This window comes from Tachypleus tridentatus, chromosome 10 (assembly GCF_004210375.1).
Source record: "Tachypleus tridentatus isolate NWPU-2018 chromosome 10, ASM421037v1, whole genome shotgun sequence".
Classification (NCBI taxonomy): domain Eukaryota; kingdom Metazoa; phylum Arthropoda; class Merostomata; order Xiphosura; family Limulidae; genus Tachypleus; species Tachypleus tridentatus.
Window position 1 is genome coordinate 112823239 of NC_134834.1, and position 13520 is coordinate 112836758.

Consider the following 13520-nt stretch of genomic DNA (forward strand, 5'->3'; position numbering starts at 1 on the left):
TGATATCACTAGGCTTTTACACTCCTCAACCACTGATCTTCTCATCAAATCAGTACACTGTATTATCATTATGTTTTTATTCTCCTCAACTGCTGGTCTTCTCATCAAATCATTACTTTGTGTTATCACTATGTTTTATACTCCTCAACCACTGGTCTTCTCATCAAATCAGTAGTCTGTGTTATCATTATGTTTTTATACTCCTCAACTACTGGTCTTCTCATCAAATAAGTACTCTGTGTTATCATTATGTTTTTATATTCCTAAACTGCTGGTCTTCTCATCAAATCAGTACTGTGTGTTATCCCTGTGTTTTTCTACTCCTCAACTGCTGGTCTTCTCATCAAATCAGTACTGTGTGTTATCACTATGTATTTATACTCCTAAACTGCTGTTCTTCTCATCAAATCAGTACTCTGTATTATGACAATATTTTTATATTCCTCAACTGCTAGTCTATTCATCAAATCAATTCTATGTGATATCACTATGCTTTTACACTCTTCAACCACTGGTCTTCACATCAAATCAGTACTCTGTATTATCATCATGTTTTTATTCTCCTCAAATGATGGTCTTTCCATTAAATCAGTACTCTCTGTTATCATTATGTTTTTATACTCCTCATACCCTGATCTTCTCATCAAATCAGTAGTCTGTGTTATCATTATATTTTTATACTCCTAAACAGCTGGTCTTCTTATCAAATCAGTACTGTGTGTTATCACTATGTTTTTCTACTCCTCAACTGCTGCTCTTCTCATCAAATAAGTATTCTGTGTTATCTATATATTCTTATACTCCTCAATGGCTGGTCTTTTCATCAAACCACTACTGTGTGTCATCATTATCTTTCTATACTCCTCAACTGCTGGTCTTCTCGTCAAATTATTACTGTGTGTTATCACTATATTTTTATACTCCTCAACTGCTTGTCTTCCCATCAAATCCGTACTCTGTATTATCACAATGTTTTTATACTCCTCAACTGCTAGTCTATTTATCAAATCAATACTGTGTGATATCACTATGCTTTTACACTCCTCAACCACTGGTCTTCTCATCAAATCAGTACTCTGTATTATCATTATGTTTTATACTCCTCAACCACTGGTCTTCTCATCAAATCAGTAGTCTGTGTTATCATTATGTTTTTATACTACTCAAACACTGGTCTTCTCATCAATTCAGTACTCTGTGTTATCATTATGTTTTTGTACTCCTCAACTGTTGGTCTTCTCATCAAATCAGTACTCTTTGTTATCATTATGTTTTTATACTCCTAAACTGCTGGTCTTCTCATGAAATAAGTATTGTGTGTTATCTATATATTTTTATACTCCTTAACGGCTAATCTTTTCATCAAACCATTACTGTGTGTCATCATTATCTTTTTATACTTCTCAACTGCTGGTCTTTTCGTCAAATTATTACTGTATGTTATCACCATGTTATTATACTCCTCAACTGCTGGTATTCTCATCAAATCAGTAGTCTGTGTTATCACTATGTTTTATACTCCTCAACCACTGGTCTTCTCATCAAATCAGTAGTTCTGTCTTATCATTAGGTTATTATACTCCTCAACCACTGTTCTTCTCATCAAATCAGTACTCTCTGTTTTCATTATGTTTTTATACTCCTCAACACTGATCTTCTCATCAAATCAACACTGTCTGTTATCATTATGTTTTTATATTCCTCAACTTTTGATCTTCCCATCAAATAAGTACTCTGTGTGATCATTATGTTTTATACTCCTCAACTACTGCTCATCTCATCAAATAACTACTCAGTGTTATCATTATGTTTTTATACTTCTAAACTGCTGCTCTTCTCATCAAATCTGTAGTTTGTGTTATCACTATGTTTTTATACTCCTCAACCACTGTTCTTCTCAACAAATAAGTACTGTGTGTTATCTATGTATTTTTATACTTCTCAATGACTGTTCTTTTCATCAAATCAGTACTGTATGTTATCACTATGTTTTTCTACTCCTCAACTGCTGGTCTTCTCATCAAATCAGTATTGTGTGTTATCTATATATTTTTATACTCCTCAATGGCTGGTCTTTTCATCAAATCAGTATTGTGTGTTATCTATATATTTTTATACTTCTCAATGGCTGGTCTTTTCATCAAATCAGTACTCTGTGTTATCATTATGTTTTTATACTCCTCAACCACTGGTCTTCTTCTTAAATCAGTACTGTGTGTTGTCATTATGTTTTTTATTCTCCTAAACTACTGGTCTTCTCATCAAATCAGTACTCTGTGTTATCATTATGTTTTTGTACTCCAAAACTGCTGGTCTTTCCATGAAATCAGTACTCTCTGTTATCATTATCTTTATATACTCCTCATACACTGATCTTCTCATCAAATCAGTAATCTGTATTATCACTGATATTATACTCCTTAACCACTTGTCCTCTCATCAAATCAGTACTGTGTGTTATCACCATGTTATTATACTCCTCAACTGCTGGTCTTCTCATGAAATAAGTACTCTGTGTTATCATTATGTTTTTATACTCAAAAACTGCTGGTGTTCTTATCAAATCAGTACTGTGTTTTATCACTATGTTTTTCTACTCCTCAACTTCTGGTCTTCTCATCAAATCAGTATTGTGTGTTATCTATATATTTTTATACTCCACAACGGCTGGTCTTTTCATCAAACCACTACTATGTGTTATCATTATCTTTCTATGCTTCTCAACTGCTAATCTTCTCATCAAATCATTACTGTGTGTTATCACTATGTTTTTATACTCCTCAACTGCTGGTCTTTTCATCAAATAAGTACTGTGTGTTATCTATATATTTTTATACTCCTCAACTGCTGGTATTCTCATCAAATTATTACTGTGTGTTATCATTATGTTTTTATACTCCTCAACCACTGGTCTTCTCATCAAATCTGTACTTTGTGTTATCACAATGTTTTGTACTCCTCAACCACTGGTCTTCTCATCAAATCAGTAGTCTGTGTTATAACTATGTTTTTATACTCCTCAACCACTGGTCTTCTCATTAAATCTGTACTTTGTGTTATCATTATGTTATTATATTCCTCAATCACTGGTCTTCTCATCAAAACAGTAGTCTGTGTTATCATTATGTTTTTATACTCCTAAACTGCTGGTCTTCTTATCAAATCAGTACTCTCTATTATCATTATGTTTTTTATACTCCTCAAATGCTGGTCTTCTCATCAAATCAGTACTCTGTGTTATCACTATGTTATTATATTCCTCAACTGCTTGTCTTCTGATCGATTCAGTACTGTGTGTTATCATTATGTTTTTATACTCCTCAACCACTGGTCTTCTCATCAAATCTGTACTTTGTGTTATCACTATGTTATTATACTCCTCAACCACTGGTCTTCTGATCAAATCAGTACTCTGTGTTATCATTATGTTTTTGTACTACTCAACTGCTGGTCTTTCCATCAAGTCAGTACTGTGTGTTATCACTATGTTACTATACTCCTCATACACTGATCTTCTCATCAAATTAGTACTGTGTATTATCACTATGTTATTATACTCCTTAACCACTGGTCTTCTCATCCAACCAGTACTGTGTGTTATCATTATGTTTTTGTACTACTCAACTACTGGTCTTCTCAACATTACAAATATCTTATATATTATCTGTTTTCATAAAAAACTAAATACAAATCTTTGCATTTTCTTGTTGTAGAAACACAGTTACCACTCAATTGACTTAACAACCCAATTTCTGGCATTAACTTTTGGAAGGAATAACCAAACTTAAAACAGTAATTTGAATGTTAGTAATGAATTTTCTTACCTTTCAAATGTTACATATTTTACCTTCAATACATCACACATTAAAAATTTACCTGAATAACAGCTTCTAGGATGTTGATTGCAGGTTCATACACTAGTTCTTGCCACCTGTGAAGAACTGTTGTATCTAAACTGTATAGAGGTGGAACCTGTCGTCCAGGACCTACATAATTATCATTATGGGATCATGAGTCAACATTCCTGTCATAAAAACCAAGTGAGGTAATAAGAATCTGTAAATAACTGATAACTTTCATCCACTGTATTAACATAAATAAAACAACTTTGTAATGGTCCATCCAAGTTCTCTAACAAAATATTATATATCTTCTAAATTCAATAGCATTAACTTTTTTCCATCCAACTTTAAAAGTGAAATAAAAGCTGATATAACAAAGTTAAGAATCATAAAAACATTCATCAGCAGATAACTTACTTACGTTTAAACCACAGATACTGAATTATTCTTCTTGTATTCATAAAATACATTTATCAGAGTGATATCAGTACTTAGAACATCCTTTTATATCTGTATCTCAGAGTGGCTGGTATGGGTATACACACTTTTACTGATAAAAAGAGAACGTTTCAACCTTCTTAGGTTATATTCAGGTTAAGAAACTGATGTTCTCTTATACCTGAAGCATTACTAATGATGTACCTGTACACAATATTCATGTTTGTTTATACCTGTAGTCTTACTAAAGGTGTACCTGTACACAATATTCATGTTTGTTTATACCTACAGTCTTATTAAAAGTGTACCTGTACACAATATTCATGTTTGTTTATACCTGTTGTCTTACTAAAGATGTACCTGTACACAATATTCATGTTTTTTATACCTGTAGTCTCACTAAAGATGTACCTGTACACAATATTCATGTTTGTTTATACCTGTAGTCTTACTGAAAGTGTACCTGTACACAATATTCATGTTTGTTTATACCTGTAGTCTTACTGAAAGTGTATCTATACACAATATTCATGTTTGTTTATACCTGTAGTCTTACTGAAAGTGTATCTATACACAATATTCATGTTTGTTTATACCTGTAGTCTCACTAAAGATGTACCTGTACACAATATTCATGTTTGTGTATACCTGTAGTCTTGCTGAAGATGTACCTGTACACAATATTCCTGTTCGTTTATACCTGTAGTCTTACTAAAGATGTACCTGTACACAATATTCATGTTTGTTTATACCTGTAGTCTTACTAAAGATGTACCTGTACACAATATTCCTGTTCGTTTATACCTGTAGTCTTGCTAAAGATGTACCTGTACACAATATTTACGTTTGTTTATACCTGTAGTCTTACTAAAGATATACCTGTACACAATATTGATGTTTCTTTATACCTGTAGTCTTACTAATGCTGTACCTGTACACAATATTTACGTTTGTTTATACCTGTAGTCTTACTAAAGATATACCTGTACACAATATTCATGTTTCTTTATACCTGTAGTCTTACTAATGATGTACCTGTACACAATATTCATGTTTGTTTATACCTGTAGTCTTGCTAAAGATGTACCTGTACACAATATTTATGTTTGTTTATACCTGTAGTCTTACTAATGATGTACCTGTACACAATATTTATGTTTGTTTATACCTGTAGTCTTACTAATGATGTACCTGTACACAATATTCATGTTTCTTTATACCTGTAGTCTTACTAATGATGTACCTGTACACAATATTCATGTTTCTTTATACCTGTAGTCTTACTAATGATGTACCTGTACACAATATTCATGTTTTTTATACCTGTAGTCTCACTAAAGATGTACCTGTACACAATATTCATGTTTGTTTATACCTGTAGTCTTACTGAAAGTGTACCTGTACACAATATTCATGTTTGTTTATACCTGTAGTCTTACTGAAAGTGTATCTATACACAATATTCATGTTTGTTTATACCTGTAGTTAGATATTAGTATACACCAATCTATCAATTTTACAGCTGAATATTTGTTGACTAATGACTTGTTTATTTTGTTGTTAAGAACAAATCAACATGATAATTTATCTCTGCTGTGGCCACCAAAGATATCCAAAGCTAATATTTAAAGTTATCAGCCTTCAGAGTCACTGCTGACAGGGGCCAATGTGTAATAACATGTTTAAAACTGACATAATGTGAGAAACTATTCCTGTAAATTATTGTATTTTACTCTTTATTATACTACTGTTGAACATAGTTTAAAATATAAAGGAACATTTATGATTATCATAAAACAAAGTTAGCATACTTTGTAAAAACCGGTTTTGAATCCATCTTGTTTGTTTCTTTGAATACTGACAAGTTCTAGTTTTCATTGCTTCTACCCCTAGAAACGAAAATAAATTCTAAAAAAAAAATTTTTTTTGGATGTTCTAAATAAATAAACTTTCTCACAAGCTGGATAATGTTAAATCCATACAATGTTTTTCACATAAGTTATCATATTAGTAATCAAACACTTGCTTACAAAGATATTTTGCTAAAAGTCCATTTGATAAACTACACAGAATTGAGGATGTTATATTACAATTAACTTCACTTTGCACAACTGATGTAGTATCCTGGTGGTATTTATAAGTTGTATGACATCACCTGATATTAACTGGAAACAGTATGTAACAACTCCTTTCTCCTTGCAAGATAATGACACACTAAGATTATAAAGATGAAGGATTTAGATTTTACAAGATGGGAATATCCCTTGTACTCGAGTGCAGAAGAAAACAGAGGACTATGGGCCAACTTAGGGTAAAAAGATCATCCAGTACTCTAGCCATGGTAAGCAAAAAGAGATGTCTTATAACAGGAGAGAAATCACAAAAACCTTCCGTGTACCACAGGCAACATTATACAATTTAACCAAGAAGAATCTCTGTCAAGATAAACAAAAGTCATATTTGTACAAGTGTCTTCCTTCACATGTCTGTTCAACTGTTGTACATCTCAAGCAGCTGGAAAATGGTATTATAAAGTTAAAATTACAGTTTGATTAACAATCACATCTTACAAAGTCACAAAATGTGTCAACTTTTATTCTTATGTTTGCACTCTATAAAATTATGTTCTAAAGAATAAGACAAAAATGAACCATTAATAATGAAATATACAGCATTAGATAGAGGTTTCTCACCTAATATTATCAATATAGTCATGAGAAAATCTGACAAACTTACAAACATTTGATATACAAAAGGAAATGGGTTTCTCTGGTAAAAGTTTTCTAAATCTTGAAAAAACAAATCTTATTCTGATTGATAGATCATTGAATAAAACTAAAGATTCAATTAATCTGATAGAGAAAACTGGTATTTGTAAATCTGATTGGGAACATAGTTGTGTGTACGATGGTCAAAGTAGACGGAATTTAAAATTAAGAATTGACGAACATTAAAGCAAATGTTAAAAACTAAAGTGATAATTCTAAATTAGTTAAACCTGCAAGTCACACTGATATGTCATTTAATGGGAAGAAACTGTTATTTTGGCTTAACTGAATGACTTGATGGTTATAAGCATCAGAGAAACTACAGACATAATTAAAAGTTAAAAATGACTATCATATATTAAATAAAGAGAAACAGTTGGAAAGTCAGGAAACATCACATGTCACAACCACCTTTAAATTCAGTATGTATACCGAGTAGTTAAATTATATATATAATATAGACAGACAGATACAGATATATATAGAGATTTCTAGACAGATACAGACATAGAAATATATAGACAGATGGATAGATAGACAGATAGGTAAACAGATACAGATATAAACAGGCAAATACATAAATGGATAAAGAGAGATAGATAGGCAGATAAGGAGAGATAGATACATAAATACAGGCAGATAGGTAAACAGATACAGATATAAACAGGCAGATACATAAATGGATAGATAAAGAGAGATAGATAGGCAGATAAAGAGAGATAGATACATAGATACAGGCAGATAGATAAACAGATATATCAGGTCATCCCTTAAGTAATGTGTGATTTTTCAGTTCAGAAAAAGAGAAAGCATTTCAAACACTTTTAATGTGATTTAATCAATAATGTTCCTTTATTATTAATTACTTCCTGTCAATGATTCACAAGCTTCTGAATGTCACTTCTATAAAATTCTTGGGGTTTGGAAGAAAAGAATGTAGAGGGTAGTTTTGACATCTTCATGTGTTCTAAACTCTTCCTATCAAGATAGTTTTGCAAACTTTGGAACAGATGATAATCAGATGAGGCAAGGTCTGGAGAATAAGAAGGATGTGGAAGTTTTTCCAGTCTATCTTTTCAATATTTGCAGATCTGATCCTTGCTGTATGGGGGTGCATTATCTAGGTGTAACACAACACCTTTACAAATGATCAAAGCAGGCCTCTTTTCTTTCAGTGGAACATTCAAGCACTCTAGCTGTTCATAATAGAAGTCTAATTTAATAGTTACAATGTGTGGCAGCAACTCAAAGTGGATCACACCAAACACTTAACAAGACTTTCCCAGGGTGGAGGTCCATTTTGTACCAGTTTACCTGCAATGAGCCATTGTTTGCAACACTTAACATTTTTATAAAATATCCATTTTTTATCTCCAGTCACTAACCTGTCCAAAAACAGCAAGTTACTTTCATGAGAGTACAGAGAAGTGCAAATATCCACTTTTGCTCTAAGGTTGGCTTCTGTCAAATCATGGGGAACCATTTTCCAAGTTTTGACATCTTTCCAATGTGTTGCAGATGACAGTGAACTGTTAAATGGATTGAATTAAGCTTCTGTGCTAGTTCTTCAACTGTTACAGCACAATCTTCATCAAGTGCAGCCAGCAGCAAGTTATCATCAAACTCAACAGGATGACCTGAACGTGGCACATCACTTGAGCTGTAGTCGCCTGCTCTGAACTTCTGAAACCACCTTCAACATTTTCTTTTATTGAAAGACTCTGCACCATAAACACCTTGAATGTTTCGTGTAGTTCTGCTGCACTGTTGCCTTTTTTAAACTCATAAAGCATTATATTCCAAATGTGCACCTCATACACACCCATCTTCATAAGGGTTTATTTTATTAATGATCTGAAAAAGTGGAGTTGGGTTAGTTTATTTTATTTGTCTGAACATTTTTATATACGCCCTACTACATATTTTAGTCATTAAAGCCTTCTACAAAGACAGAAATGATGATGCACTTTATTTATTAAATTTTTGGACATTACTTATGGGATGATCTGACAGATATATAGACAGATAGATATAGATAGATAGATAGACAGATACAGATAGAAACAGAATGTCTGTTTTATGGCCATTGTTGATTGGTTTCAAAATAAGGGTATTTTAATGGTGTACTTATGAATGTTGATCAGTTAAGAACTTTAATAGCTTTTCTAGATAATGTCACCAGGAAAGCATCATCCTTGTAAATTAGATAGATTTAAAAAGCATGATGGGAGAAGCTGAGTGCTTTGGACATGACATCCTAATGATGAAGTACTTTGAAGTGAAAGTTCCCCTGCAGAACTGTTGTACATATGTATGGTAATCAAATATACCATCACCTCACATTGAAAAATAGACTGTAACAATGTAGTAATGTACCAAAACTGTTTTAATAACATTTCTATAAAATAATACCACAACATGATTGTATCATGTATAGAGCAGTTGAAAATTATTATTCCACCTACAAGTTCACACATTACATAAACCATTCACACATTTATATCACGTAAAACTAGTAAGGATGAAAGCTGATACACCACAAATATACTGATTCTATGGATTCCTTCATTTCAGATCCATTCCTAGTTTTTCTGTTGAATGAAAATACTGTGATAACAATTTCCCTTAACTCTGTGATCACTTGTGATTATAAAGCAAAACAATTTGTGTTTTTACACTAACTACATGCCAATTAAACTAACTGCTATCAAGATATATTCTTACATACCTTCCAAAAGAAGTTTCTTTCCTTCTGCAGTCTCTCTTTCTTCTGATGATAAAATTAAATATTTGTGAAACTCCTTAAAACCAATAGACTGAAAGATTCCTTGGGTATAATCAGCTTCACTATAAAACATATAAAAATAATGTAATTAACTATGTAAGAAAGCTACTCCATTATTTATTGGTTTTTTTAACCTCTTCACGTAAACAAACTGAGATTATCCTATGTGTAAAAAGACCAGCTTATCAATGGAGCAGTACGTTTCAAAACCCTTATGCCTTCTTTTCTAAATAACAGTATATAACACCATCTTTGGGGACTCTCAGTTTAAGAGCTTTTTCCTTACAAGGATATTTAGTAAAGCCTCCAACTGATTAGGAAGTCAGATACAGAAAAAAATTCAATCAAAACTATAGAGTGCAACCTAGAACAAAAACAAAGTTAAAACTCATTATGTTAGTTTAAACAAAGTCAATAAAAACAGCAAAAACTTGAAACAAAAAATTCTGAATATTGTTTATTCAGACACTAAAAGAATTAATTAATTAACTTCACAAATTGATTTGAATTTATTATAAACTTAATAGAAGGGTGAAAAAAATATTATTGAGACCCAGTATATTCACTAGTTATCAATATGATGGTTTCCTTTCTTGTGTTAGTGCTAAACTCAATAGTAATGCTGTGAAACATCTATTAATATTACAATTTCTGTTAGCAATATGGTGCATTGTAATAATCTACATTGTTGCAGTATTATAATGAACTTATGTAACCTCTCTACAAATACGAGTTTACCTCAGTAGTGTGGTCCGTCATTAATCATGTAATGTTCATAAACCTGAGTTAGCTTCAGTAGTGTGGTCCATCATTAATCATGTAATGTTCATAAACCTGAGTTAACTTCAGTAGTGTGGTTCATCATTAATCATGTAATGTTCATAAACTTGAGTTAACTTCAGTAGTGTGGTCCTTCATTAATCATGTAATGTTCATAAACCTGAGTTAACTTCAGTAGTGTGGTCCATCATTAATCATGTAATGTTCATAAACTTGAGTTAACTTCAGTGGTGTGGTCCATCATTAATCATGTAATGTTCATAAACCTGAGTTAACTTCAGTAGTGTGGTCCTTCATTAATCATGTAATGTTCATAAACCTGAGTTAACTTCAGTAGTGTGGTCCTTCATTAATCATGTAATGTTCATAAACCTGAGTTAACTTCAGTAGTGTGGTCCATCATTAATCATGTAATGTTCATAAACTTGAGTTAACTTCAGTAGTGTGGTCCATCATTAATCATGTAATGTTCATAAACCTGAGTTAACTTCAGTAGTGTGGTCCTTCATTAATCATATAATGATTAATTACTTCAGTAGCCAGTGATAAAAGTATTACACTATTATATTTCTCTTGAAATAATATTTGTGCTTATGGATCCCATTAGTAAATGAGAAGTCTCACTTAACCTTTTTATACATTAACAAAACCACAAATTTCACCAAAACAATGACGATTTAAACAGAATTTTATTAGCCTGTCCTTTTAACAAAATAAATGAGGGAACAATAACCAGTAGCTTTAGCTTCTATTTCCTTTAATCATTTTGTTATTCAAGTACAGAATAAATGTATTTAAAATACCTTTCATACAATAAACAAACACTCATTCAACCCTTCAGAGCTATTCCTTACACAATTGCCCTTGGGAAAAGTAAAAATTTAAACCTACTCATTAGTTTCAGGAAATCATTAATTCCCCTCTTAAACTTGTGTAACATTCTGGCTTCTACTACTGCCAACAGCAATTGATTCTATAAATCAATCAAACTCTTAAGATATTTAATATTTACTTCTTCATTGACTGTTAGTTATAACAAGTGATAATTGTGTGCTTTACTTCTTCATTGACTGTTAGTTAAAACAAAAAGAGATAATTGTGTGCTTTACTTCTTCATTGACTGTTAGTTATAACAAGAAGAGATAATTGTGTGCTTTACTTCTTCATTGACTGTTAGTTAAAACAAAAAGAGATAATTGTGTGCTTTACTTCTTCATTGACTGTTAGTTATAACAAGAAGAGATAATTGTGTGCTTTACTTCTTCATTGACTGTTAGTTATAACAAGAAGAGATAATTGTGTGCTTTACTTCTTCATTGACTGTTAGTTATAACAAGAAGAGATAATTGTGTGCTTTACTTCTTCATTGACTGTTAGTTATAACAAAAAGAGATAACTGTGTGCTTTACTTCTTCATTGACTGTTAGTTATAACAAGAAGAGATAACTGTGTGCTTTACTTCTTCATTGACTGTTAGTTATAACAAGAAGAGATAATTGTGTGCTTTACTTCTTCATTGACTGTTAGTTATAACAAGAAGAGATAATTGTGTGCTTTACTTCTTCATTGACTGTTCTATGTTTTAAGAAAAATAAGTTTAGGAACATGTTTCCAACTATAATAATGTATATTCATATATAATCCATAATAATTGAAATGTGACTGTATTTAACAAAATGCAAGGCCACTAAAACACAGTCAAGATAAGTCACTTTTTAAAGTCTAAAGGTTAGTTTTATACCTTTGGATACAGTAACATGAGTACATGTATGCCACATCATTGTAACCTCTGTATTGTTAGTCGGGCACAACTGGAAAGTCAATGTTTGTTTGTTTTTTAACTTTGTGCAAAGCTACACAAGGACTATCTGCACTAGCCATCTCTAATTTAGCAGTGTAGGACTAAAGAGCTAGTCATCACCACCCACCAACAATTGTTGGGCTATTTTACCAATGAATATTGGGATTGGCCATCACATTATGATGCCTCCATGGCTGAAAGGATGAGCATATTTGGAGCGATGAGGATTCGAACCAGCAGCCCTCAGATTACAAGTCAAGCACCATGTCAGACCAGAAGGTCAATGTAATAAACATATAATGTTATGAGATTTGAGCTATTTAGACTTAACATTTGTAAGGGTAGAGAAAATAACAGATAAAATATAAAGTCTCACTGAAAACAAATATTTGAAGTGTATTTTAGAGGTTTTAGAGATTACAAATTATATTTGAGATCTTGAGGATGAAGAATAGATTAATCGTGACATGAAAATCACTTCTTCCTTGGACTAGTAAAAATCAGACTCAAATTTTTCACAAATAAATCTTTAATGAAGATATTTCATCAAAATTATCTTACTTTTTGCATACAAAACAGTTTTGCTCTTTACTACAAGTCTTCCAAATTTTGTAAAGATACGTATACTGCATTGAAAGTTACAGTATAAATACTTAACGTGTACAGATGAGTATACAAACTCATGTTTTTTATATGAAGCCTGTCTTGACAGGGTTAATAACTTGTAGCTCCCAAAGAATAAAATATTTCCAATTATATATGTTATCCAAATCTATAATTCCCACTATTTCATAGTCTGAACTCTTTTATTGTGTTCCTACCATTAAAATAACAACAATTAGGTTTACTTTTGATCACAGTTTTCCTTCTTCCCACCAGTTATTTCACACATTAAATTTTGTAATTGTTGTAATGTTTTTAATGAGAACATCTAAGAAAGAGTTTGTGTTAATTGGACTCCATGGTAAATTTCATTCCAATGTCATTGTCGTTCAAGAAGTTTTGTAGGGTTTCACTGTCGTTTCGTCACATGATATCATATTTGTCTATATATCTTCTGTACCCTACAAGTTTTATTATAGCTTCCTGTAAGTTATCTTCAAAAT

General features: G+C 31.8%; 1 protein-coding gene across 1 annotated transcript in view; it reads right to left on the minus strand.

The window, feature by feature from the left end:
- Positions 1-3864: 3864 nt before the first annotated feature.
- Positions 3865-13520, minus strand: part of LOC143228448 (tRNA dimethylallyltransferase-like) — a 46698-nt gene continuing 37042 nt past the window's right edge. The window contains exons 7-9 of the mRNA XM_076459707.1: positions 9777-9895; positions 6092-6169; positions 3865-3986 (exon numbers count right to left, since the gene is read on the minus strand). Of these exons, the coding sequence (XP_076315822.1) occupies positions 3865-3986; positions 6092-6169; positions 9777-9895 (319 nt within the window). The remainder of the gene's footprint in view (positions 3987-6091; positions 6170-9776; positions 9896-13520) is intronic.